This window comes from Nerophis lumbriciformis, linkage group LG21, assembly GCF_033978685.3.
Source record: "Nerophis lumbriciformis linkage group LG21, RoL_Nlum_v2.1, whole genome shotgun sequence".
Lineage (NCBI taxonomy): Eukaryota > Metazoa > Chordata > Actinopteri > Syngnathiformes > Syngnathidae > Nerophis > Nerophis lumbriciformis.
This window is the reverse complement of record NC_084568.2, coordinates 40198317-40226145: the sequence shown is the minus strand read 5'-3', so window position 1 is coordinate 40226145 and position 27829 is coordinate 40198317. Positions and strand designations below refer to the sequence as shown.

Here is a 27829-nt window from a genome sequence, read left to right as displayed (position 1 = left end):
CCACAGGGCTGTGTGCTGAGCCCCCTCCTCTACTGCCTTTACACCCATGACTGCAGTCCGGCCCACAGTGACAACCTTACCGTCAAGTTTGCCGACGATACCACAGTGGTCGGGCTCATCTCCAGGGGTGACGAGGCTGCCTACAGAGAGGTCCTGAAGCTGACGGCCTGGTCTTCGGAGAACAACCTCGCTCTCAACACCAGCAAGACCAGAGAGATCATCGTCGACTTCAGGAGGAGCAGCACCGACCCTGCCCCCCTCTACATCAACGGCGAGCGTGTAGAGAGGGTCCACACCTTCAGGTACCTTGGAGTCCACATCTCTAATGACTTCTCCTGGACAGTCAACACCACATCAATCATCAAGAAGGCTCAGCAGCGGCTACACTTCCTTAGAGTCCTCGGGAAGTACAACCTGAAGCCTGACCTGCTGCTGACCTTCTACCGCTCGTCCATCGAGAGCCTGCTGACCTACTGTATTACGGTATGGTACGGCAGCTGCACTGCAGCAGACAGGGAGAGGCTGCAAAGAGTGGTCAAGACGGCTCAGAAGATCATCGGCCGCCCTCTCCCCTCTCTGACGGACATCTACACCTCCCGCTGCCTCAACAGAGCCAGTGCCATCATCAAGGACAGCACCCACCCTGGCTCTGACCTGTTCCACCTGCTGCCCTCTGGGAAGCGCTACAGGTGCATTAAAACCAAAACAAACAGGCTAAAGAACAGCTTCTTCCCCAGGGCCATAACCATCCTGAACGGACTGCCCCATTGTCCCTCATAACTGCCTTCTCTTCGGTGCAATAACCCATTCCACCAACCACCCTGTTTTTGTTTTGTTTTTCTTCATGTATATATTCATTTTTTCTAGCATGCACACATCGCACTGTATGGAATGGCCTCAATCTCGTTACCTTGCGTAATGACAATAAAGCTGATTCTGATTCTGATTCTGATTCACATCCACTACACCTGCTCTCATGGACATCACTGCCATCTTCTCTGAACACAATGCCTTTGTTGCTATTGTCTGTTTATGTCTTACCTACAATGACTTGGCGCTCCACATAAAATGACTTGGCGCTCCACATAAAATGACTTGGCGCTCCACATAAAATGACTTGGCGCTCCACATAAAATGACTTGGCGCTCCACATAAAATGACTTGGCGCTCCACATGTGGCCCCTGGGCCTTGAGTGTGACACAGTTGCTGATAGGAGGGAGCAAGTGAAAAGTGAAGAGGTTTACCTTCCACAGTAGTTGACACTCTCTCTCCTCCAGTGCTTTCTTGTGTCTGAGGACCAGGGCCTTCACCTCGCTCTGCACCACCTTAGCCTTCATCTCCACCTGCTCCGCCATGGCCTGGACCTTCTCCATGCTCAGCTGGAGGGGACAACAACACACTGATGTGAGTGTGACCTCACTTGTAAGAAACAACACACTGATGTGACCTCACTTGAAAGAAGAAAACACACTGATGTGACCTCACTTGTAAGAAAACAACACACTGATGTGACCTCACTTGTAAGAAAACAACACACTGATGTGACCTCATTTGTAAGAAAACAACACACTGATGTGACCTCACTTGTAAGAAATACACTGATGTGACCTCACTTGTAAGAAAACACACTGATGTGACCTCACTTGTAAGAAAACAACCCACTGATGTGACCTCACTTGTAAGAAAACAACCCACTGATGTGACCTCAGTTGTAAGAAAACAACACACTGATGTGACCTCACTTGTAAGAAAACAACACACTGATGTGACCTCATTTGTAAGAAAACAACACACTGATGTGACCTCACTTGTAAGAAACATACTGATGTGACCTCACTTGTAAGAAAACAACATACTGATGTGACGTCACTTGTAAGAAGAAAACACACTGACGTGACCTCACTTGTAAGAAATATACTGATGTGACCTCACTTGTAAGAAAACACACTGATGTGACCTCACTTGTAAGAAAACACACTGATGTGACCTCACTTGTAAGAAATATACTGATGTGACCTCACTTGTAAGAAAACACACTAATGTGACCTCACTTATAAGAAATACACTGATGTGACCTCACTTGTAAGAAAACACACTGATGTGACCTCACTTGTAAGAAAACACACTGATGTGACCTCACTTGTAAAAAAACAACACACTGATGTGACCTCACTTGTAAGAAAACAACACACTGATGTGACCTCACTTGTAAGAAAACAACACACTGATGTGACCTCACTTGAAAGAAGAAAACACACTGATGTGACCTCACTTGTAAGAAAACAACACACTGATGTGACCTCACTTGTAAGAAACAACACACTGATGTGACCTCACTTGTAAGAAAACAACACATTGATGTGACCTCACTTGTAAGAAAACAACACACTGATGTGACCTCACTTGTAAGAAACAACACACTGATGTGACCTCACTTGTAAGAAAACAACACACTGATGTGACCTCACTTGTAAGAAAACACACTGATGTGACCTCACTTGTAAGAAATATACTGATGTGACCTCACTTGTAAGAAAACACACTGATGTGACCTCACTTATAAGAAATACACTGATGTGACCTCACTTGTAAGAAAACACACTGATGTGACCTCACTTGTAAGAAAACACACTGATGTGACCTCACTTGTAAAAAAAACAACACACTGATGTGACCTCACTTGTAAGAAAACAACACACTGATGTGACCTCACTTGTAAGAAAACAACACACTGATGTGACCTCACTTGAAAGAAGAAAACACACTGATGTGACCTCACTTGTAAGAAAACAACACACTGATGTGACCTCACTTGTAAGAAACAACACACTGATGTGACCTCACTTGTAAGAAAACAACACATTGATGTGACCTCACTTGTAAGAAAACAACACACTGATGTGACCTAATTTGTAAGAAAACAACACACTGATGTGACCTCACTTGTAAGAAACAACACACTGATGTGACCTCACTTGTAAGAAAACAACACACTGATGTGACCTCACTTGTAAGAAACAACACACTGATGTGACCTCACTTGTAAGAAAACAACACACTGATGTGACCTCACTTGTAAGAAACACACTGATGTGACCTCACTTGTAAGAAGAAAACACACTGATGTGACCTCACTTGTAAGAAATATACTGATGTGACCTCACTTGTAAGAAAACACACTGATGTGACCTCACTTGTAAGAAATATACTGATGTGACCTCACTTGTAAGAAAACACACTGATGTGACCTCACTTGTAAAAAAACACACTGATGTGACCTCACTTGTAAGAAATATACTGATGTGACCTCACTTGTAAGAAAACACACTGATGTGACCTCACTTGTAAGAAAACAACACACTGATGTGACCTCACTTGTAAGAAAACACACTGATGTGACCTCACTTGTAAGAAAACAACCCACTGATGTGACCTCACTTGTAAGAAAACAACACACTGATGTGACCTCACTTGTAAGAAATATACTGATGTGACCTCACTTGTAAGAAAACACACTGATGTGACCTCACTTGTAAGAAAACACACTGATGTGACCTCACTTGTAAGAAAACACACTGATGTGACCTCACTTGTAAGAAAACACACTGATGTGACCTCACTTGTAAGAAATATACTGATGTGACCTCACTTGTAAGAAAACACACTGATGTGACCTCACTTGTAAGAAATACACTGATGTGACCTCACTTGTAAGAAAACACACTGATGTGACCTCACTTGTAAGAAAACAACACACTGATGTGACCTTACTTGAAAAAAAACAACACACTGATGTGACCTCACTTGTAAGAAAACAACACACTGATGTGCCCTCACTTGTAAGAAACAACACACTGATGTGACCTCACTTGTAAGAAAACACTCTGATGTGACCTCACTTGTAAGAAACAACACACTGATGTGACCTCACTTGTAAGAAAACAACATACTGATGTGACCTCACTTGTAAGAAGAAAACACACTGATGTGACCTCACTTGTAAGAAATATACTGATGTGACCTCACTTGTAAGAAAACAACACACTGATGTGACCTCACTTGTAAGAAAACAACACACTGATGTGACCTCACTTGTAAGAAAACAACACACTGATGTGACCTCACTTGTAAGAAACAACACACTGATGTGACCTCACTTGTAAGAAAACAACACACTGATGTGACCTTACTTGTAAAAAAACAACACACTGATGTGACCTCACTTGTAAGAAAACAACACACTGATGTGACCTCACTTGTAAGAAAACAACACACTGATGTGACCTCACTTGTAAGAAAACAACACACTGATGTGACCTCACTTGTAAGAAACAACACACTGATGTGACCTCACCTGTAAAAAAACAACACACTGATGTGACCTCACTTGTAAGAAAACAACACACTGATGTGACCTCACTTGTAAGAAAACAACACACTGATGTGACCTCACTTGTAAGAAAACAACACACTGATGTGACCTCACTTGTAAGAAAACATACTGATGTGACCTCACTTGTAAGAAAACAACATACTGATGTGACCTCACTTGTAAGAAGAAAACACACTGATGTGACCTCACTTGTAAGACAACACACTGATGTGACCTCACTTGTAAGAAATATACTGATGTGACCTCACTTGTAAGAAAACACACTGATGTGACCTCACTTGTAAGAAATACACTGATGTGACCTCACTTGTAAGAAAACACACTGATGTGACCTCACTTGTAAGAAAACAACCCACTGATGTGACCTCACTTGTAAGAAAACAACACACTGATGTGACCTCACTTGTAAGAAAACAACACACTGATGTGACCTCACTTGTAAGAAAACAACACACTGATGTGACCTCACTTGTAAGAAACAACACACTGATGTGACCTCACCTGTAAAAAAACAACACACTGATGTGACCTCACTTGTAAGAAAACAACACACTGATGTGACCTCACTTGTAAGAAAACAACACACTGATGTGACCTCACTTGTAAGAAAACAACACACTGATGTGACCTCACTTGTAAGAAAACATACTGATGTGACCTCACTTGTAAGAAAACAACATACTGATGTGACCTCACTTGTAAGAAGAAAACACACTGATGTGACCTCACTTGTAAGACAACACACTGATGTGACCTCACTTGTAAGAAATATACTGATGTGACCTCACTTGTAAGAAAACACACTGATGTGACCTCACTTGTAAGAAATACACTGATGTGACCTCACTTGTAAGAAAACACACTGATGTGACCTCACTTGTAAGAAAACAACCCACTGATGTGACCTCACTTGTAAGAAAACAACACACTGATGTGACCTCACTTGTAAGAAATACACTGATGTGACCTCACTTGTAAGAAAACACACTGATGTTACCTCACTTGTAAGAAAACAACCCACTGATGTGACCTCACTTGTAAGAAAACAACACACTGATGTGACCTCACTTGTAAGAAACAACACACTGATGTGACCTCACCTGTAAAAAAACAACACACTGATGTGACCTCACTTGTAAGAAAACAACACACTGATGTGACCTCACTTGTAAGAAAACAACACACTGATGTGACCTCACTTGTAAGAAAACAACACACTGATGTGACCTCACTTGTAAGAAACAACACACTGATGTGACCTCACTTGTAAGAAACAACACACTGATGTGACCTCACTTGTAAGAAAACAACACACTGATGTGACCTCATTTGTAAGAAAACAACACACTGATGTGACCTCACTTGTAAGAAATATACTGATGTGACCTCCCTTGTAAGAAAACACACTGATGTGACCTCACTTATAAGAAATATACTGATGTGACCTCACTTGTAAGAAAACAACACACTGATGTGACCTCACTTGTAAGAAACAACACACTGATGTGACCTCACTTGTAAGAAACAACACACTGATGTGACCTCACTTGTAAGAAAACACACTGATGTGACCTCACTTGTAAGAAAACAACCCACTGATGTGACCTCACTTGTAAGAAAACAACACACTGATGTGACCTCACTTGTAAGAAAACAACCCACTGATGTGACCTCACTTGTAAGAAAACAACACACTGATGTGACCTCACTTGTAAAAAAACAACACACTGATGTGACCTCACTTGTAAGAAAACAACACACTGATGTGACCTTACTTGTAAAAAAAACAACACACTGATGTGACCTCACTTGTAAGAAACAACACACTGATGTGACCTCACTTGTAAGAAACATACTGATGTGACCTCACTTGTAAGAAGAAAACACACTGATGTGACCTCACTTGTAAGAAATATACTGATGTGACCTCACTTGTAAGAAAACACACTGATGTGACCTCACTTGTAAGAAATATACTGATGTGACCTCACTTGTAAAAAAACACACTGATGTGACCTCACTTGTAAGAAAACACACTGATGTGACCTCACTTGTAAGAAAACAACACACTGATGTGACCTCACTTGTAAGAAAACAACACACTGATGTGACCTCACTTGTAAGAAAACAACACACTGATGTGACCTCACTTGTAAGACACAACACACTGATGTGACCTCACTTGTAAGAAAACAACACACTGATATGACCTCACTTGTAAGAAAACAACACACTGATGTGACCTCACTTGTAAGAAAACAACACACTGATGTGACCTCACTTGTAAGAAACAACACACTGATGTGACCTCACTTGTAAGAAAACAACACACTGATGTGACCTCACTTGTAAGAAACAACACACTGATGTGACCTCACTTGTAAGAAACAACACACTGATGTGACCTCACTTGTAAGAAAACAACACATTGATGTGACCTCAGTTGTAAGAAACAACACTGATGTGACCTCACTTGTAAGAAATATACTGATGTGACCTCACTTGTAAGAAAACACACTGATGTGACCTCACTTGTAAGAAAACAACACACTGATGTGACCTCACTTGTAAGAAAACAACACACTGATGTGAGCTCACTTGTAAGAAACAACACACTGATGTGACCTCACTTGTAAGAAAACAACACACTGATGTGACCTCACTTGTAAGAAACAACACACTGATGTGACCTCACTTGTAAGACACAACACACTGATGTGACCTCACTTGTAAGAAAACAACACACTGATATGACCTCACTTGTAAGAAAACAACACACTGATGTGACCTCACTTGTAAGAAAACAACACACTGATGTGACCTCACTTGTAAGAAACAACACACTGATGTGACCTCACTTGTAAGAAAACAACACACTGATGTGACCTCACTTGTAAGAAACAACACACTGATGTGACCTCACTTGTAAGAAACAACACACTGATGTGACCTCACTTGTAAGAAAACAACACATTGATGTGACCTCAGTTGTAAGAAACAACACTGATGTGACCTCACTTGTAAGAAATATACTGATGTGACCTCACTTGTAAGAAAACACACTGATGTGACCTCACTTGTAAGAAAACAACACACTGATGTGACCTCACTTGTAAGAAAACAACACACTGATGTGAGCTCACTTGTAAGAAACAACACACTGATGTGACCTCACTTGTAAGAAAACAACACACTGATGTGACCTCACTTGTAAGAAACAACACACTGATGTGACCTCACTTGTAAGAAAACAACACACTGATGTGACCTCACTTGTAAGAAAACAACACACTGATGTGACCTCACTTGTAAGAAACAACACACTGATGTGACCTTACTTGTAAAAAAACAACACACTGATGTGACCTCACTTGTAAGAAAACAACACACTGATGTGACCTCACTTGTAAGAAAACAACACACTGATGTGACCTCACTTGTAAGAAAACAACACACTGATGTGACCTCACTTGTAAGAAACAACACACTGATGTGACCTCACCTGTAAAAAAACAACACACTGATGTGACCTCACTTGTAAGAAAACAACACACTGATGTGACCTCACTTGTAAGAAAACAACACACTGATGTGACCTCACTTGTAAGAAAACAACACACTGATGTGACCTCACTTGTAAGAAAACATACTGATGTGACCTCACTTGTAAGAAGAAAACACACTGATGTGACCTCACTTGTAAGAAAACACACTGATGTGACCTCACTTGTAAGAAAACAACATACTGATGTGACCTCACTTGTAAGAAGAAAACACACTGATGTGACCTCACTTGTAAGAAAACAACACACTGATGTGACCTCACTTGTAAGAAACAACACACTGATGTGACCTCACTTGTAAGAAAACAACACACTGATGTGACCTCACTTGTAAGAAACAACACACTGATGTGACCTCACTTGTAAGAAAACAACACACTGATGTGACCTCATTTGTAAGAAAACAACACACTGATGTGACCTCACTTGTAAGAAATATACTGATGTGACCTCACTTGTAAGAAAACACACTGATGTGACCTCACTTGTAAGAAAACAACACACTGATGTGACCTCACTTGTAAGAAAACAACACACTGATGTGACCTCACTTGTAAGAAAACAACACACTGATGTGACCTCACTTGTAAGAAAACAACACATTGATGTGACCTCACTTGTAAGAAACAACACACTGATGTGACCTCACTTGTAAGAAACAACACACTGATGTGACCTCACTTGTAAGAAACAACACACTGATGTGACCTCACTTGTAAGAAAACAACACACTGATGTGACCTCACTTGTAAGAAACAACACACTGATGTGACCTCACTTGTAAGAAACAACACACTGATGTGACCTCACTTGTAAGAAAACAACACACTGATGTGACCTCACTTGTAAGAAACAACACACTGATGTGACCTCACTTGTAAGAAAACAACACACTGATGTGACCTCACTTGTAAGAAACAACACACGGATGTGACCTCACTTGTAAGAAAACAACACACTGATGTGACCTCATTTGTAAGAAAACAACACACTGATGTGTCCTCACTTGTAAGAAATATACTGATGTGACCTCAATTGTAAGAAAACACACTGATGTGACCTCACTTGTAAGAAAACAACACACTGATGTGACCTCACTTGTAAGAAAACAACACACTGATGTGACCTCACTTGTAAGAAAACAACACATTGATGTGACCTCACTTGTAAGAAACAACACACTGATGTGACCTCACTTGTAAGAAAACAACACACTGATGTGACCTCACTTGTAAGAAACAACACACTGATGTGACCTCACTTGTAAGAAAACAACACACTGATGTGACCTCACTTGTAAGAAACAACACACTGATGTGACCTCACTTGTAAGAAACAACACACTGATGTGACCTCACTTGTAAGAAAACAACACACTGATGTGACCTCACTTGTAAGAAACAACACACTGTGACCTCACTTGTAAGAAAACAACACACTGATGTGACCTCACTTGTAAGAAAACAACACACTGATGTGACCTCATTTGTAAGAAAACAACACACTGATGTGACCTCACTTGTAAGAAATATACTGATGTGACCTCACTTGTAAGAAAACACACTGATGTGACCTCACTTGTAAGAAATATACTGATGTGACCTCACTTGTAAGAAAACAACACACTGATGTGACCTCACTTGTAAGAAAACAACACACTGATGTGACCTCACTTGTAAGAAACAACACACTGATGTGACCTCACTTGTAAGAAAACAACACACTGATGTGACCTCACCTGTAAAAAAACAACACACTGATGTGACCTCACCTGTAAAAAAACAACACACTGATGTGACCTCACTTGTAAGAAAACAACACACTGATGTGACCTCACTTGTAAGAAACAACACACTGATGTGACCTCACTTGTAAGAAAACAACACACTGATGTGACCTCACCTGTAAAAAAACAACACACTGATGTGACCTCACTTGTAAGAAACAACACACTGATGTGACCTCACTTGTAAGAAAACAACACACTGATGTGACCTCACTTGTAAGAAAACAACACACTGATGTGACCTCACCTGTAAAAAAACAACACACTGATGTGACCTCACTTGTAAGAAACAACACACTGATGTGACCTCACTTGTAAGAAAACAACACACTGATGTGACCTCACTTGTAAGAAACAACACACTGTGACCTCACTTGTAAGAAAACAACACACTGATGTGACCTCACTTGTAAGAAAACAACACACTGATGTGACCTCATTTGTAAGAAAACAACACACTGATGTGACCTCACTTGTAAGAAAACAACACACTTATGTGACCTCATTTGTAAGAAAACAACACACTGATGTGACCTCACTTGTAAGAAAACAACACACTTATGTGACCTCACTTGTAAGAAAACAACACACTGATGTGACCTCACTTGTAAGAAATATACTGATGTGACCTCACTTGTAAGAAAACAACACACTGATGTGACCTCACTTGTAAGAAATATACTGATGTGACCTCACTTGTAAGAAAACACACTGATGTGACCTCACTTGTAAGAAATATACTGATGTGACCTCACTTGTAAGAAAACACACTGATGTGACCTCACTTGTAAGAAAACAACACACTGATGTGACCTCACTTGTAAGAAAACAACACACTGATGTGACCTCACCTGTAAAAAAACAACACACTGATGTGACCTCACTTGTAAGAAAACAACACACTGATGTGACCTCACTTGTAAGAAACAACACACTGATGTGACCTCACTTGTAAGAAAACAACACACTGATGTGACCTCACCTGTAAAAAAACAACACACTGATGTGACCTCACTTGTAAGAAACAACACACTGATGTGACCTCACTTGTAAGAAAACAACACACTGATGTGACCTCACTTGTAAGAAAACAACACACTGATGTGACCTCACCTGTAAAAAAACAACACACTGATGTGACCTCACTTGTAAGAAACAACACACTGATGTGACCTCACTTGTAAGAAAACAACACACTGATGTGACCTCACTTGTAAGAAACAACACAATGTGACCTCACTTGTAAGAAAACAACACACTGATGTGGTCCTCACTTGTAAGAAAACAACACACTGATGTGACCTCATTTGTAAGAAAACAACACACTGATGTGACCTCACTTGTAAGAAAACAACACACTTATGTGACCTCACTTGTAAGAAAACAACACACTGATGTGACCTCACTTGTAAGAAACAACACACTGATGTGACCTCACTTGTAAGAAAACAACACACTGATGTGACCTCACCTGTAAAAAAACAACACACTGATGTGACCTCACTTGTAAGAAACAACACACTGATGTGACCTCACTTGTAAGAAAACAACACACTGATGTGACCTCACTTGTAAGAAAACAACACACTGATGTGACCTCACCTGTAAAAAAACAACACACTGATGTGACCTCACTTGTAAGAAACAACACACTGATGTGACCTCACTTGTAAGAAAACAACACACTGATGTGACCTCACTTGTAAGACACAACACACTGATGTGACCTCACTTGTAAGAAAACAACACACTGATGTGACCTCACTTGTAAGAAAACAACACACTGATGTGACCTCACTTGTAAGAAAACAACACACTGATGTGACCTCACTTGTAAGAAACAACACACTGATGTGACCTCACTTGTAAGAAAACAACACACTGATGTGACCTCACTTGTAAGAAACAACACACTGATGTGACCTCACTTGTAAGAAACAACACACTGATGTGACCTCACTTGTAAGAAAACAACACATTGATGTGACCTCAGTTGTAAGAAACAACACTGATGTGACCTCACTTGTAAGAAATATACTGATGTGACCTCACTTGTAAGAAAACACACTGATGTGACCTCACTTGTAAGAAAACAACACACTGATGTGACCTCACTTGTAAGAAAACAACACACTGATGTGACCTCACTTGTAAGAAACAACACACTGATGTGACCTCACTTGTAAGAAAACAACACACTGATGTGACCTCACTTGTAAGAAACAACACACTGATGTGACCTCACTTGTAAGAAAACAACACACTTATGTGACCTCACTTGTAAGAAAACACACTGATGTGACCTCACTTGTAAGAAAACAACACACTTATGTGACCTCACTTGTAAGAAAACACACTGATGGGACCTCACTTGTAAGAAAACAACACACTGATGTGACCTCACTTGTAAGAAAACAACACACTGATGTGACCTCACTTGTAAGAAAACAACACACTGATGTGACCTCATTTGTAAGAAAACAACACACTGATGTGACCTCACCTGTAAAAAAAACAACACACTGATGTGACCTCACTTGTAAGAAAACAACACACTGATGTGACCTTACTTGTAAAAAAACAACACACTGATGTGACCTCACTTGTAAGAAACAACACACTGATGTGACCTCACTTGTAAGAAACAACACACTGATGTGACCTCACTTGTAAGAAAATGTTCCAAATAAGTGTTTGATGAGCATTCCTCAACTTTATCAGTATTTATTGCCACCTTTCCCAACTTCTTTGTCACGTGTTGCTGGCATCAAATTCTAAAGTTAATGATTATTTGCAAAAAAAAAAAAAAATGTTTATGAGTTTGAACATCAAATATGTTGTCTTTGTAGCATATTCAACTGAATATGGCTTGAAAATGATTTGCAAATCATTGTATTCCGTTTATATTTACATCTAACACAATTTCCCAACTCATATGGAAACGGGGTTTGTATAATGTGTATATATATATATATATATATATATATATATATATATATATATATATATATATATATATATATATATATATATATATATATATATATATATTAGAGATGCGCGGATAGGCAATTTATTTCATCCGCAACCGCGTCAGAAAGTCGTCAACCATCCGCCATCCACCCGATGTAACGTTTGATCAGAACTGCACCCGCCCGCCATCCGCACCCGCCCGAAGTTTTATTTACGGAGGCAATAATTGAGCATGGATTTCCAATCGCACTGGCTGATCACATGGGACAGTTAAATGTTTGTAATGCAACCTTTAAAAATCATTACACGGTGATCGCGGTCCCAAAAATAAACTTTTCTTGCATGATAATGTCCAAAAAAATTCGCTTTATATTACTATAGAGTCCTTTTAACGAATGAGTTTGATGGTTTAATCACAAACCTTAAATGTCTCCTGCACCATGCGTGCGTGCGCTTTGGCCTTGCTTCGTGTTTGGTGCGCAATCCTGTCGGCTGTATTTCACAGCACGACATACTGTTAAAAGTGTTTATACTATTTATGCTTTCAAGTCCAAGTTGAAGAAATCTTGTTAAATGTTGACAGCATAACTACCAAAATACAGAAGTATGTCCTTAATATTTTTGCAGTGCTATTTCTGTTGAAAAGTTCAAATGATTACATTAGAGATGTGATGTGCCACTTTTCAAGTGTCTGATGGCTTCAATTAATTTTCATTAATTTTTCATATTTTGAATTCTTTTGAAAGGCTTACAAAAAAACTACATTTGAATTGTAATTCCATGCTATTGACAGGACTATTAATTTTAATGAAGTTAGCTTACCATGTTTACAGTATGATAATTGTGATAGAAATGTGAATTTTAGGCACAGAATATTTTTTACAATTGAACAAGGCAGTAGATTATACAAGCTTGGACAGAAAGTTAATAATGACACCAATTTTTTTTTTTAATGGAATTGTTTAGTAATGTTTTACCATTTGTTTACTGTAAAAAGTGTTTATACTGTTTATACTTTTAATGAACAAATTGAAGTCTTGTGAAAGGTTGACAGGATAACTGGCATTAACTGTCAAAATAATTTCAAACTATTGAAGTTAGCTTACAGAATAAACATGCCAATCAACCCATATGATTTTTGCTGTAATATTTTTGTTTTGAAAAGTCACTGTGACTGATAGAAAAGTGATGGTTTTAGCAACATTTTAACCTGTCTGAATGCTAATAATCATTTTGCGTCGGGGGGCGAAGCCCTGAACCCTCCACCAGGACTTTGTCCTGGACCTACCGGGGCCTGCGGCCCTTGGACCCTGGCTATAGGTTTTTCTGATTTCAAAAGTTGGCAGGTATGGTGAGGTTATAAAGCTTTTGCCTGTTAAAGAAAGGAGACTGATCCAATGCAGCACAGACTTTCGCGTGCCACGCTGTCACGACCCAGACGCACACCAGTGCGCAATCATATGGGAGCCGCGCTGAGCGCACCTCCAAGCACGTCTCGCTGCCGGCGACGGCCAGGTATGGGCCCAACGCTCCAGCGCCATCCATTTTCAGGGCTAGTTGATTCGGCAGGTGGGTTGTTACACACTCCTTAGCGGGTTCCGACTTCCATGGCCACCGTCCTGCTGTCTATATCAACCAGGGTGAGCCCCACCCCTTTCGTGAGCGCACTGCGCACGGAGTGACCCCTGTTACGCGCCCCCGGCAACGGGGGTGGCGGGCAGGTAAGCTGCGCGGGCGGAGCGCGCGGAGTGACCCATGTTACGCGCCCCCGGCAACAGGGGTGGCGGGCAGGTAAGCTGCGCGGGCGGAGCGCGCGGAGTGACCCATGTTACGAGCCCCCGGCCACGGGGGTGGCGGGCAGGTAAGCTGCTTACCTGCTGCGCGTGACGCCGGCCGCGGCGAAGGCGGACGAGGCGGGGTGTCGGTGCGGTGGGCGCGGTAGTGACCCTGGACGTGCGTCGGGCCCTTCTCGCGGATCGCCTCAGCTACGGCTCCCGGTGGGGCCCTCTCGGGGGAAGTGGCCTCGGTCCCGGACCCTGGCGAGGTGTCCCTTCTCCGCTCCGTAAAAGTGTCCATCTCTTTTCTTTTTTTTCTTCTGTTGTGGCATATGCTGCAGGTGCCTGCTCGTTTTTCGTATGTGGGTAACAACATTTAACTATGTATATATATTTCCGAATTGGTTTAACTGCCACCCGCAAAAAAAAATAAAATAAAATAAAAAAAAAAAAATATATAATTAATCCGCCCGACCCGACCCGCGCGCGGATAAAATCTTTTTTTTTTTTATTTCATCTGCCCGATCCGCGGATAATCCGCGGACTCCGCGGTTGTGCCCGCAAACCGCGCATCTCTAATATATATATATATATATATATATATATATATATATATATATATATATATATATATATATATATATATATATATATATATATATATATATATATTAGGGCTGCAACAACTAATCGATTAAAATCGATTATAAAAATAGTTGGCGATTAATTTAGTCATCGATTCGTTGGATCTATGCTATGCGCAGAGGCTACGTTTTTGTTTTTTTAAACCTTTATTTATAAACTGCAACATTTACAAACAGCTGAGAAACAATAATCCAAATAATAGGGGTGTAACAGTACGCGTATTTGTATAGAACCGTTTCAGTACGGGGGTTTCGTTTTGGTGCGGAAGTGTACCGAACGAGTTTCCACACGGACATATTAAGTAGCGTACTGCACGTTGTGTAAACAATACTCAAAATGCCGGACATTTGAGGCATTTAAGAAACTCCGCCCTGACCGCTCCGCAAAAGAAGACATGTTCGGTGAAAAGAGGACGTATGGTCAGTCTATCCTAGCCCGTTAGCTGCTAGCATGCTAGCAAAAGAGGACTAGCATGATCGGTTTCACCGGACGTGAAACCGATCATGCTAGCAGCGACCGGGCTAGGATAGACTGACCTAGTCCTCTTTTCACCGGACATGTCCTCTTTTGCGGAGCTGTCGGGCGGTGTTTCTTAAATGCTTCAAATGTCCGGCATTTTGAGTTTGGGTTGCGTGTATTTTCAATGTACGTTGAGGGTTAAGAAGGGGTTAAAAACAAAACAAACAGCAGCATTGGTGAGGGAGGGGCAGAGACAGAGACAGAGAGAGCGAGAGAGTTGTGATAAACGTGCATGCGTCGCCAGGCTCTGCTTTTTATTCATAGATTTATATTTGGGGCGGTATAGCTCGGTTGGTAGAGCGACTGTGCCAGCAACTTGAGGGTTGCAGGTTCGATCCCCGCTTCCGCCATCCTAGTCACTGCCGTTGTGTCCTTGGGCAAGACACTTTACCCACCTGCTCCCAGTGCCACCCACACTGGTTTAAATGTAACTTAGATATTGGGTTTCACTATGTAAAGCGCTTTGAGTCACTTGAGAAAAAGCGCTATATAAATGTAATTCACTTCACATCAAATATAATTTTTTATTATCTATAGCAGGGGTGTCAAAAGTGTGCATTTTTGTAACATTTTCCTTGAATGTATGACTTTTTTGTTTTGTTTTTAAATTGCATTACAGAAAATAAAGAACTTTATCACAATATTCTAATTTTCTGAGACAGTCCTGTGTGTGTGTGTATAGAGAGAGAGAGAGAGAGAGAGAGAGAGAGAGAGAGAGAGAGAGAGAGAGAGAGAGAGAGAGAGAGAGAGAGAGAGAGAGAGAGAGAGAGAGAGAGGGGGTTCGCCACCTCATCACTTGTCCAGGGTGTACCCCGCCTTCCGCCCAAATGCAGCTGAGATAGGCTCCAGCAACCCCCGCGATCCCAAAAGGGACAAGTGGTAGAAAATGAATGTATGGATGGAGTAGGGAAGGTTGTTTGGATTGGGTCATAGAAGTAAATACTGAGTCGTGTACAAGTCATGGTCATTGACTTCAATTACTCATTGTCCACAAGATGGCGGCAAATACGCAGCAATCAGATTGTCTGATAGTTACAATTCATTTTGTTCATTTTGTTGTCTTATCATACTGCTGGCATCACCTTTTTCACTCTTTGCAACAGAAAGAAGACCAGAACTCTTATCATACTGCTGGCATCACCTTTTTCACTCTTTGCAACAGAAAGAAGACCAGAACTCTTATCATACTGCTGGCATCACCTTTTTCACTCTTTACAACAGAAAGAAGACCAGAACTCTTATCATACTGCTGGCATCACCTTTTTTCACTCTTTGCAACAGAAATAAGACCAGAACTCTTATCATACTGCTGGCATCACCTTTTTCACTCTTTGCAACAGAAAGAAGACCAGAACTCTTATCATACTGCTGGCATCACCTTTTTCACTCTTTGCAACAGAAAGAAGACCAGAACTCTTATCATACTGCTGGCATCACCTTTTTCACTCTTTGCAACAGAAAGAAGTGCTATTTTTTACAAGCTCAACAACTTTTAGAGTAGTGTTATTAATAAAACCTTATTTGGGGCTGCTCCTTTTGGGAGGTCAGAGGGTGAGCAGACCTCACAGGGACAAAGGCTGCCTTTGTGGTATGGGTTGAAAGGTCAGCTAAACCTTAGCCTCCCCACTCTGTAAAGGTACAACTACATTAGGACATGCATCCAGCGCTGGGAATTTTCCACTTTGTACATTCCCCACTACTTTCATGTGTGCTCACAAAGAGGGTCAAACTGACCAATCAGGAACAGCGCTCTGGCCAACCGGCGAGACCAGGGTGAGGGGTCAGAGAGTGGGGGTGGGGTGGAAATTTCCTAGCCCAGGGGAGAGGAGTGTGTGTTTACTCCTGCGGCCACCTCCACAAAATGGACACCAAGCAACATTCTGCCAGATGGCTTTCTCAAAGCTCAGCTGCTGTTTTGGCTCCTGGGGGCCCCACCCTCTCTACAGGGTCTGCTTTCGCTTTCAAACTTTGCTACACGTGGCAAGCGCACTGATGCGGAACGGAGAGACGATCCGGGTCACGATGCCGGATCAGAACTGAGCCAAGTCATGTTGAGGAAGTAGAGTAGGTCATGTGAAGGTTTTGCAGCCTCCAGGTTCTGGAACAGCTTCTTCCCTCAGGCCGTAAGACTCTTGAACGCATCATAATTAAATTATCCCCTCAACTCCCCCCAAAAAGGATTAACTCGCTGGAATAAAAAAGACAATATAACATACATCCATAAACGTGGACGCATGTGAAAAAGTGCAATATATTTATCTGTACACTAATCTATTTATTTATTTATATATATTTATTTATTTTATATATATATATATATATATATATATTTATATATTATTTATATATATTTATTTATTTTATATATATATATATATATTTATATATTATTTATATATATTTATTTATTTTATATATATATATATATATTTATATATTATTTATATATATTTATTTATTTATATATGCACCTTATTGCTTTTTTATCCTGCACTACCATGAGTTTATGTAACGAAATGTGGTTCTTATCTGCTGTAAAGTTCAAATTTGAATGACAATAAAAAGGAAGTGTAAGTCTAGAGTAGGTCATGTGACATGGGTGCTAACAATAAAGCTTCAAATATCACAGAGCCAACTGGAATAGTCCTGCCTATGGTCACAAATCTAATTCAGGCATGTGATTTGAACTTAATGAAAAAGACTGAAAATAAACCGGGGAAAAATAGCACCAAAAACCCCCACCATTTAAAGATGTTTTAGTGTTTAAAGAATTGAAAAATGATCAACAGAGTTGACATAAATAACTAGCCCGCTCATTTCAGTCACGATGTTATTTACCGTATTTTCCGCACTATTAGCCGCACCTAAAAACCACAAATTTACTCAAAAGCTGACAGTGCGGCTTATAACCCGGTGCGCTTTATATATGGATTAATATTAAGATTCATTTTCATAAAGTTTCGGTCTCGCAACTACGGTAAACAGCCGCCATCTTTTTTCCCCGTAGAAGAGGAAGTGCTTCTTCTTCTACGCAAGCAACCGCCAAGGTAAGCACCCGCCCCCATAGAACAGGAAGCGCTTCTTCTTCTACTGTAAGCAACCACCCGCCCGCGTAGAAGAAGAAGAAGCGCGCGGATATTACGTTTCATTTCCTTTGTGTGTTTACATCTGTAAAGACCACAAAATGGCTCCTACTAAGCGACAGGTTTCCAAGACGCAATCTCTCCATCCGCACACGGACTACTATTTCACAGCAACTGCCTAAAGACTTTCAAGAAAAGTTGGCTACTTTCCGTGCATATTGTAAAAACAAGATAGCTGAAAAAAAGATCCGGCCAGAGAACATTATCAACATGGACGAGGTTCCACTGACTTTTGATATTCCTGTGAACCGCACTGTGGATACAACGGGAGCACGTACGGTGAATATTCGCACCACAGGGAATGAGAAGTCATCCTTCACTGTGGTTCTAGCTTGCCATGCTAATGGCCAGAAACTTCCACCCATGGTGATATTCAAAAGGAAGACCTTGCCAAAAGAGACCTTTCCAGCCGGCGTCATCATAAAAGCTAACTCGAAGGGATGGATGAAGAAAAGATGAGCGAGTGGTTAAGGTAAGTTTAAGTTTACGCGAAGAGGCCGGGTGGCTTTTTTCACGCAGCTCTGTCCATGTTGATATACGTATGTTTGTGATTGCACATTTGCGTACATTTTGGGAGTGAACAGAGTTGTTAGAACGCTGGTTTTTAATATATTATTAAAGTTTGACTGACCTATCTGACTGTTTTTTTGACATTCCTTTAGCGCAGTTAGATGCGGCTTACAACACGGGGCGGCTTATTGGTGGACAAAGTTTTGAAATATGCCGTTCATTGAAGGCGCGGCTTTTAACCCAGGGCGCCTTATGGTGCGGAAAATACGGTAACTCGCTGGAATAAAAAAGACAATATACCCAGTGTTGGGACTAACGCGTTACAAAGTAACGCATTACTGTAACGCCGTTAGTTTCGGCGGTAACTAGTAATCTAACGCGTTATTTTTTTTTATTCAGTAATTTAGTTACCGTTACTACATGATGCGTTACTGCGTTATTTTACGTTACTTTTGATGTAGTATCGGCTAGAAACAGAAGCGCTGCGGTGTCGTTCTTCTGAATCTTCCTCTGTCACAAGCCGGAGAGAAGAAAAGAGGCGCGGTCTATGTGTGGGGGGGGGGGGGGGGGGTTTGATCCGCGGTTTGATATATGAAACAAAAAAAAAAAAAGTTGTTGGCACGTTCAGTCCACACACAGCGTGGTCATGGCGAGCGGAGTAACGGAGGAGCTTGAACGCCCAGCGCCATTGAATCGGTGTGTTTATAAGTGCAGACTCGGTTGTGCAAAACGAGGGTTTTAAACACATGCTGAACGTGCTTGAACCACGTTACGACATCCCGTCGCGCACCCACTTCAGCGATAAGATTGTGCCAGATCTTTATGAGAAGGAGAAGAAAAAAGTTGTGGATGAACTATCCCGAGCATCATCTGTTGCGCTCATGACAGACGGGTGGACGTCCAGCGGAACTATAAGCGCTCACTTCATCACAGCAGACTGGGAGATGAGAAGACACGCCCCCTCTACGAGAGTCACCTTGCGCAGGTACTGACACAAGCAGTGGAGGACTGGAAGATAAAGATATCCCAGTCACACGTGATAATGCCAAAAATCTAATAATTACAGAGAATGAGGCAGGACTGGGACCACAGATAGGTGCTTTGCACATGTAGTGAATTTGGCATCACAGAAGGGAATCTCAGTCAATAGGATGGAGCGCCTCTTTGGGAGGATCAGGAAGGTTTCTTACTTCCACCCAAGCACAACAGCTGCTCATGTGCTTAAGACAAAGCAAGAAATGCTAAAGCTGCCTGCTCATACATGATGTCCCAACGAGGTGGAACTCCACTTATGATATGTTGGAGCAGCAGGCAGCTATATACTCTGCATTGACCCACAACACCCTGAAGACAAATGTCACCCTGTCTGATGATGATGTGAGAGTGGCAGATGAGGTCCTCCAGGTGCTTAAACCCCTCAAAAGTGTTCCATCTCTACTGAGCACTGAAACTTCACCATCTGTGTCAATGATCCTGCCACTGAAAACAAGGATTCTACAATCCATGGCTCCAAGTGTGGAAGACAGCAGCATCACTCCAGATGTCAGGCTTTATGTTTCAAGGAAGATGATGTTTCTTCTTATGTTGCACTTAAACTTGTTTTTTATTAATGGTCATTGGTCCAAGTTTAAAGAAAGGAGGAATGCCTTTTTATGTTGCACTGTTTTTCATTAATTATGTTAAAAGGAAAATAAAAATGCATGTCAAGTTGATCAACAGATTGTATTATTGTCCAGTGCAATAACAGTACTGAAATGAAGGCAAAAAGGGCATTAATGGGAGCTTTAAAAAAAAAAGAAGAAGAAAAGAAGTAACTAAATAGTTACTTTTCACAGTAACGCATTACTTTTTGGTGTAAGTAACTGAGTTAGTAACTGAGTTACTTTTGAAATAAAGTAACTAGTAACTGTAACTAGTTACTGGTTTTCAGTAACTAACCCAACACTGAATATAACATACATCCATAAACGTGGACGCATGTGAAAAAGTGCAATATATTTATCTGTACACTAATCTATTTATTTATTTATATATATTTATTTATTTTATATATATATATATTTATATATTATTTATATATATTTATTTATTTATTTTATATATATATATTTATACATTATTTATATATATTTATTTATTTATATATGCACCTTATTGCTTTTTTATCCTGCACTACCATGAGTTTATGTAACGAAATGTGGTTCTTATCTGCTGTAAAGTTCAAATTTGAATGACAATAAAAAGGAAGTGTAAGTCTAGAGTAGGTCATGTGACATGGGTGCTAACAATAAAGCTTCAAATATCACAGAGCCAACTGGAATAGTCACAAATCTAATTAGACTTAGACTAGACTTCCTTTTTATTGTCATTCAAATTTGAACTTTCCAGTACAGATGAGAACCAAATTTCGTTACATAAGCATATTATGTGTTGATTACCTCCACCAACGAGGTTCCTTTTATAGACACTTTTCAAAATGAGCGCCCAGGTCACAATATGAAGAAAAACATTTGTCAGCTTTTCCTCAATTTAGAAGCAATAACACATTTCTGAGCCAAATTAGGATAAAAGCCTCTCCTACTTGTCAGCCGGATGTGTATTATGTATTATTATAATATTATTATTATTATGTGCTGGGCCATAACAGATGCACTTAAATGATATTATTAACATGAAGAAACTGCAAAGACCTAATAAACATTTTGAGTGAACATTAGAAGATGCTAGGCCACAAAGATACTACAAATACTCTAAACTATCTGAACAAAGCATCCACATCTTGGCTTTGTGCTACATTTCTATTACCTTTTCTTACCCCCTTGAGATATTTCATTCTTCCTATTATTGAAATATATCATTACTATTCGCCAAATAAAACCTTTGAGGGCTTTAGCACACTCAGAAAGGTACACAACTTGCAAGAAATGTGTAGTGCACTTTTGTGCATGATGTCACACACGATATATTTCAATAAGTGTCAAATAAAAATGAGCTGCATAATAGGAAGTCAAATAGTGTATGTCCTTCACTATGTGGTAGGTTCCTGCCGACGTTATCTCCTTCTGGTGTTGATGTGGAAATGGTTGCTTGGGCATTTTGTGGGTGTGGCACTGAAAGGAAATGTTGACATGTGGAGTTTCAAGCACTCTTCATTCTCTAGCAGGTGACTTTTCAAATGATGCTACATATTAGCAGTAATTCTACTTTTTGTAGCAAGGCTTTTGCTGCATACTTGACATATTACAGTTGTCTGTTCAACATCTTCCCAAAGATGCACTTGTTTTATGTCTGTGAGAAGGAGAGACAAGAAAGAGTGAGAAGAGCCTGTAGTGTAATGCCTGCAGCTAAAAGCAACTGCCTGAGAAGGTATACTCCAATATCACCATATAGTCATTTTCTATATCGCACAGAGACAAACCCGCGATATATCGGGTATATTCCATATATCGCCCAGCCCTAGTACACGTGTCAAAGAACATGCAAGAAACATGTACATGTGTCAAAGAACATGCAAGAAACGTGTACACGTGTCAAAGAACATGCAAGAAACGTGTACATGTGTCAAAAAACATGCAAGAAACGTGTACACGTGTCAAAGAACATGCAAGAAACGTGTACACGTGTCAAAGAACATGCAAGAAACATGTATACGTGTCAAAGAACATGAAAGAAATGTGTACACGTGTCAAAGAACATGCAAGAAACGTGTACATGTGTCAAAGAACATGCAAGAAACGTGTACATGTGTCAAAGAACATGCAAGAAACGTGTACATGTGTCAAAGAACATGCAAGAAACGTGTAGACGTGTCAAAGAACATGCAAGAAACGTGTACACGTGTCAAAGAACATGCAAGAAACGTGTACACGTGTCAAAGAACATGAAAGAAACGTGTACACGTGTCAAAGAACGTGCAAGAAACGTGTATACGTGTCAAAGAACATGCAAGAAACATGTATACGTGTCAAAGAACATGAAAGAAATGTGTACACGTGTCAAAGAACATGAAAGAAACATGTACACGTGTCAAAGAACATGAAAGAAACGTGTACAGGTGTCAAGGAACATGCAAGAAACATGTATACGTGTCAAAGAACATGAAAGAAACGTGTACACGTGTCAAAGAACATGCAAGAAACGTGTACACGTGTCAGAGAACATGCAAGAAACGTGTACACGTGTCAAAGAACATGCAAGAAAAGTGTACACGTGTCACCGAACATGCAAGAAACATGTAACGTGTCAAAGAACATGCAAGAAACATGTACACGTGTCAAAGAACATGCAAGAAAGGTGTACACGTGTCAGAGAACATGCAAGAAACGTGTACACGTGTCAGAGAACATGCAAGAAACGTGTACACGTGTCAAAGAACATGCAAGAAACGTGTACACGTGTCAAAGAACACGCAAGAAACGTGTACACGTGTCAAAGAACATGCAAGAAACGTGTACACGTGTCTAAGAATACAAAAGAAACGTGTACACGTGTCAAAGAACATGCAAGAAACGTGTACACATGTCAGAGAACATGCAAGAAACGTGTACACGTGTCAAAGAACACGCAAGAAACGTGTACACGTGTCAGAGAACATGCAAGAAACGTGTACACGTGTCAAAGAACACGCAAGAAACGTGTACACGTGTCAAAGAACACGCAAGAAACGTGTCCACGTGTACACGTGTCAGAGAACATGCAAGAAACGTGTACACGTGTCAAAGAACACGCAAGAAACGTGTACACGTGTCAAAGAACACAAAAGAAACGTGTACACGTGTCAAAGAACATGCAAGAAACGTGTACATGTGTCAAAGAACATGCAAGAAACATGTACACGTGTCAAAGAACACGAAAGAAACGTGTACACGTGTCAAAGAACATGCAAGAAACGTGTACACGTGTCAAAGAACACGCAAGAAACGTGTACATGTGTCAAAGAACATGCAAGAAACGTGTACACGTGTCAAAGAACACGCAAGAAACGTGTACACGTGTCAAAGAACATGCAAGAAACGTGTACATGTGTCAAAGAACATGAAAGAAACATGTACACGTGTCAAAGAACACGAAAGAAACGTGTACACATGTCAAAGAACATGCAAGAAACGTGTACACGTGTCAGAGAACATGCAAGAAACGTGTACACGTGTCAAAGAACATGAAAGAAACGTGTACACGTGTCAAAGAACATGCAAGAAACGTGTACACGTGTCAAAGAACATGCAAGAAACATGTATACGTGTCAAAGAACATGAAAGAAACGTGTAAACGTGTCAAAGAACATGAAAGAAACATGTACACGTATCAAAGAACATGCAAGAAACGTGTACACGTGTCAAAGAACATGCAAGAAACGTGTACACGTGTCAAAGAACATGCAAAAAACGTGTGCACGTGTCAAAGAACATGAAAGAAACATGTACAGGTGTCAAAGAACAGGAAAGAAACGTGTACACGTGTCAGAGAACATGCAAGAAACGTGTACACCAGTGACGTGCGGTGAGGTTGATGGCTGGTGAGGCACTGACTTCATCACAGTCAGATTTACAAACATATGAACCCTAAAGAGTATCTTATTCACCATTTGATTGGCAGCAGTTAGCGGGTTATGTTTAAAAGCTCATAACTAGTTGATATCAGTTGATATGTATAGTTGCCATGGTAATGTGTCACTGTGAATGTACTAACTCATGTTCACTATTCATCACCCTTACACGTACTAGTTATTTTTTTTAGTTGATATGTATAGTTGCCAGTGAAGAAAGCAGCAAGTGTCAAAAGAGCTCTGGAAAGCCTTTAAATACCTCGTCTCCCCTCCCCCTTCATCCCCTCACCCATTTTCACCTTTATCCCCGCCCCCTTTGACCTTCATCCCCTCCCCCCTTTTCACCTTTATCCCCGCCCCTTTTCACCTTTATCCCCGCCCCCTTTGACTTTCATCCCCTCCCCTTTGACCTTCATCCCCGCCCCCTTTGACCTTCATCCCCTCCCCCCTTTTCACCTTTATCCCCGCCCCTTTTGACCTTTATCCCCGCCCCCTTTGACTTTCATCCCCTCCCCTTTGACCTTCATCCCCGCCCCCTTTGACCTTCATCCCCTCCCCTTTGACCTTCATCCCCGCCCCCTTCGACCTTGATCCCCACCCCCTTTTACCTTCGTCCCCAACCCCTTTGACCTTCATCCCCTCCTCCTTTGACCTTCATCCCCTCCCCCTTTTTCACCTTTATCCCCGCCCCTTTTCACCTTTATCCCCGCCCCCTTTGACTTTCATCCCCTCCCCCTTTGACCTTTATCCCCTCCCCTTTGACCTTCATCCCCGCCCCCTTTGACCTTCATCCCCGCCCCCTTCTACCTTGATCCCCACCCCCTTTGACCTTCATCCCCTCCTCCTTTGACCTTCACCCCCATCCCCTTTGACTTCATCCCCACCCCCTTTGACCTTCATCCCCGCCCCCTTCTACCTTGATCCCCACCCCCTTCTACCTTCATCCCCTCCCCCTTTGACCTTCATCCCCTCCTCCTTTGACCTTCATCCCCGCCCCCTTTGACCTTCATCCCCTCCCCCTTTGACCTTCATCTCCATCCCCTTTGACCTTCATCCCCGCCCCCTTTGACCTTCATCCCCGCCCCCACTAGCATGACTGCTGTCCAAGGATGCTACCTTCACTTATTTTTCAAAGGCTAAGTTTTAGCCAAAATGTTCACCATTTTTGACAGAATTTCCTGACATGCAAGTTGAAGAGAAAAAGTATTTGAAGAAGTAAGAAATAAATCACTTTTTGCTCATTTCCCTTCTGCTCAGAGACAATTCATCTTACACCTGCAACATACCTTCTTATTACATACATACATTTTCTACCGCTTGTCCCTTTCGGGGTGGCGGGGGGTTCTGAAGCCTATCCCAGCTGCATTCGGGCGGGAGGCGGGGTACACCCTGGACAAGTCACGCCCTCATCACAGATAGACAACATTCACACACTAGGGACCAATTAGTGTTGCCAATCAACCTATCCCCAGCTGCATGTCTTTGGAGGTGGGAGGGGCCTATCCCCAGGTGCATGTCTTTGGAGGTGGGAGGGGCCTATCCCCAGGTGCATGTCTTTGGAGGGGGGAGGGGCCTATCCCCAAGTGCATGTCTTTGGAGGGGGAAGGGGCCTATACCCAGGTGCATGTCTTTGGAGATGGGAGGGGCCTATCCCCAGGTGCATGTCTTTGGAGGGGGGAGGGGCCTATCCCCAGGTGCATGTCTTTGGAGGGGGGAGGGGCCTATCCCCAAGTGCATGTCTTTGGAGGTGGGAGGGGCCTATCCCCATGTGCATGTCTTTGGAGGGGGGAGGGGCCTATCCCCAAGTGCATGTCTTTCGAGGGGGGAGGGGCCTATCCCCAGGTGCATGTCTTTGGAAGGGGGAGGGGCCTATCCCCAGGTGCATGTCTTTGGAGGGGGGAGGGGCCTATCCCCAAGTGCATGTCTTTGGAGGGGGGAGGGGCCTATCCCCAAGTGCATGTCTTTGGAAGGGGGAGGGGCCTATCCCCAGGTGCATGTCTTTGGAGGTGGGAGGGGCCTATCCCCAGGTGCATGTCTTTGGAGGGGGGAGGGGCCTCTCCCCAAGTGCATGTCTTTGGAGGGGGGAGGGGCCTATCCCCAGGTACATGTCTTTGGAGGGGGGAGGGGCCTATCCCCAGGTACATGTCTTTGGAGGGGGGAGGGGCCTATCCCCAGGTGCATGTCTTTGGAGGGGGAGGGGCCTATCCCAAAGTGCATGTCTTTGGAGGGGGGAGGGGCCTTTCCCAAAGTGCATGTCTTTGGAGGGGGGGAGGGGCCTATCCCCAGGTGCATGTCTTTGGAGGTGGGAGGGGCCTATCCCCAGGTGCATGTCTTTCGAGGGGGGAGGGGCCTATCCCCAGGTGCATGTCTTTGGAGGGGGGAGGGGCCTATCCCCAGGTACATGTCTTTGGAGGGGGGAGGGGCCTATCCCCAGGTGCATGTCTTTGGAGGGGGGAGGGGCCTATCCCCAGGTGCATGTCTTTGGAGGTGGGAGGGGCCTATCCCCAGGTGCATGTCTTTGGAGGTGGGAGGGGCCTATCCCCAGGTGCATGTCTTTGGAGGGGGGAGGGGCCTATCCCCAAGTGCATGTCTTTGGAAGGGGGAGGGGCCTATCCCCAGGTGCATGTCTTTGGAGGTGGGAGGGGCCTATCCCCAGGTGCATGTCTTTGGAAAGGGGAGGGGCCTATCCCCAAGTGCATGTCTTTGGAGGGGGGAGGGGCCTATCCCCAGGTACATGTCTTTGGAGGTGGGAGGGGCCTATCCCCAGGTGCATGTCTTTGGAGGGGGAGGGGCCTATCCCAAAGTGCATGTCTTTGGAGGGGGGAGGGGCCTTTCCCAAAGTGCATGTCTTTGGAGGGGGGAGGGGCCTATCCCCAGGTGCATGTCTTTGGAGGTGGGAGAAAGCCAGAGTACCCGGAGGGCATTGTGGGGTATGTCACACCAACTGTTTCACCTGATGTTACCTGACCATTTAAA

The 27829-nt window shown here is 42.3% G+C and overlaps 1 protein-coding gene across 3 annotated transcripts in view; it reads right to left on the bottom strand.

Moving 5' to 3' along the window:
• The window catches only part of trim71 (tripartite motif containing 71, E3 ubiquitin protein ligase), a 111079-nt gene that overhangs the window by 27325 nt on the left and 55925 nt on the right, over positions 1–27829 (bottom strand). For all 3 annotated transcript variants that reach the window (XM_072915605.1, XM_072915606.1, XM_072915604.1), the window contains one exon: positions 1246–1380. In XM_072915605.1, the coding sequence (XP_072771706.1) occupies positions 1246–1380 (135 nt within the window). The remainder of the gene's footprint in view (positions 1–1245; positions 1381–27829) is intronic.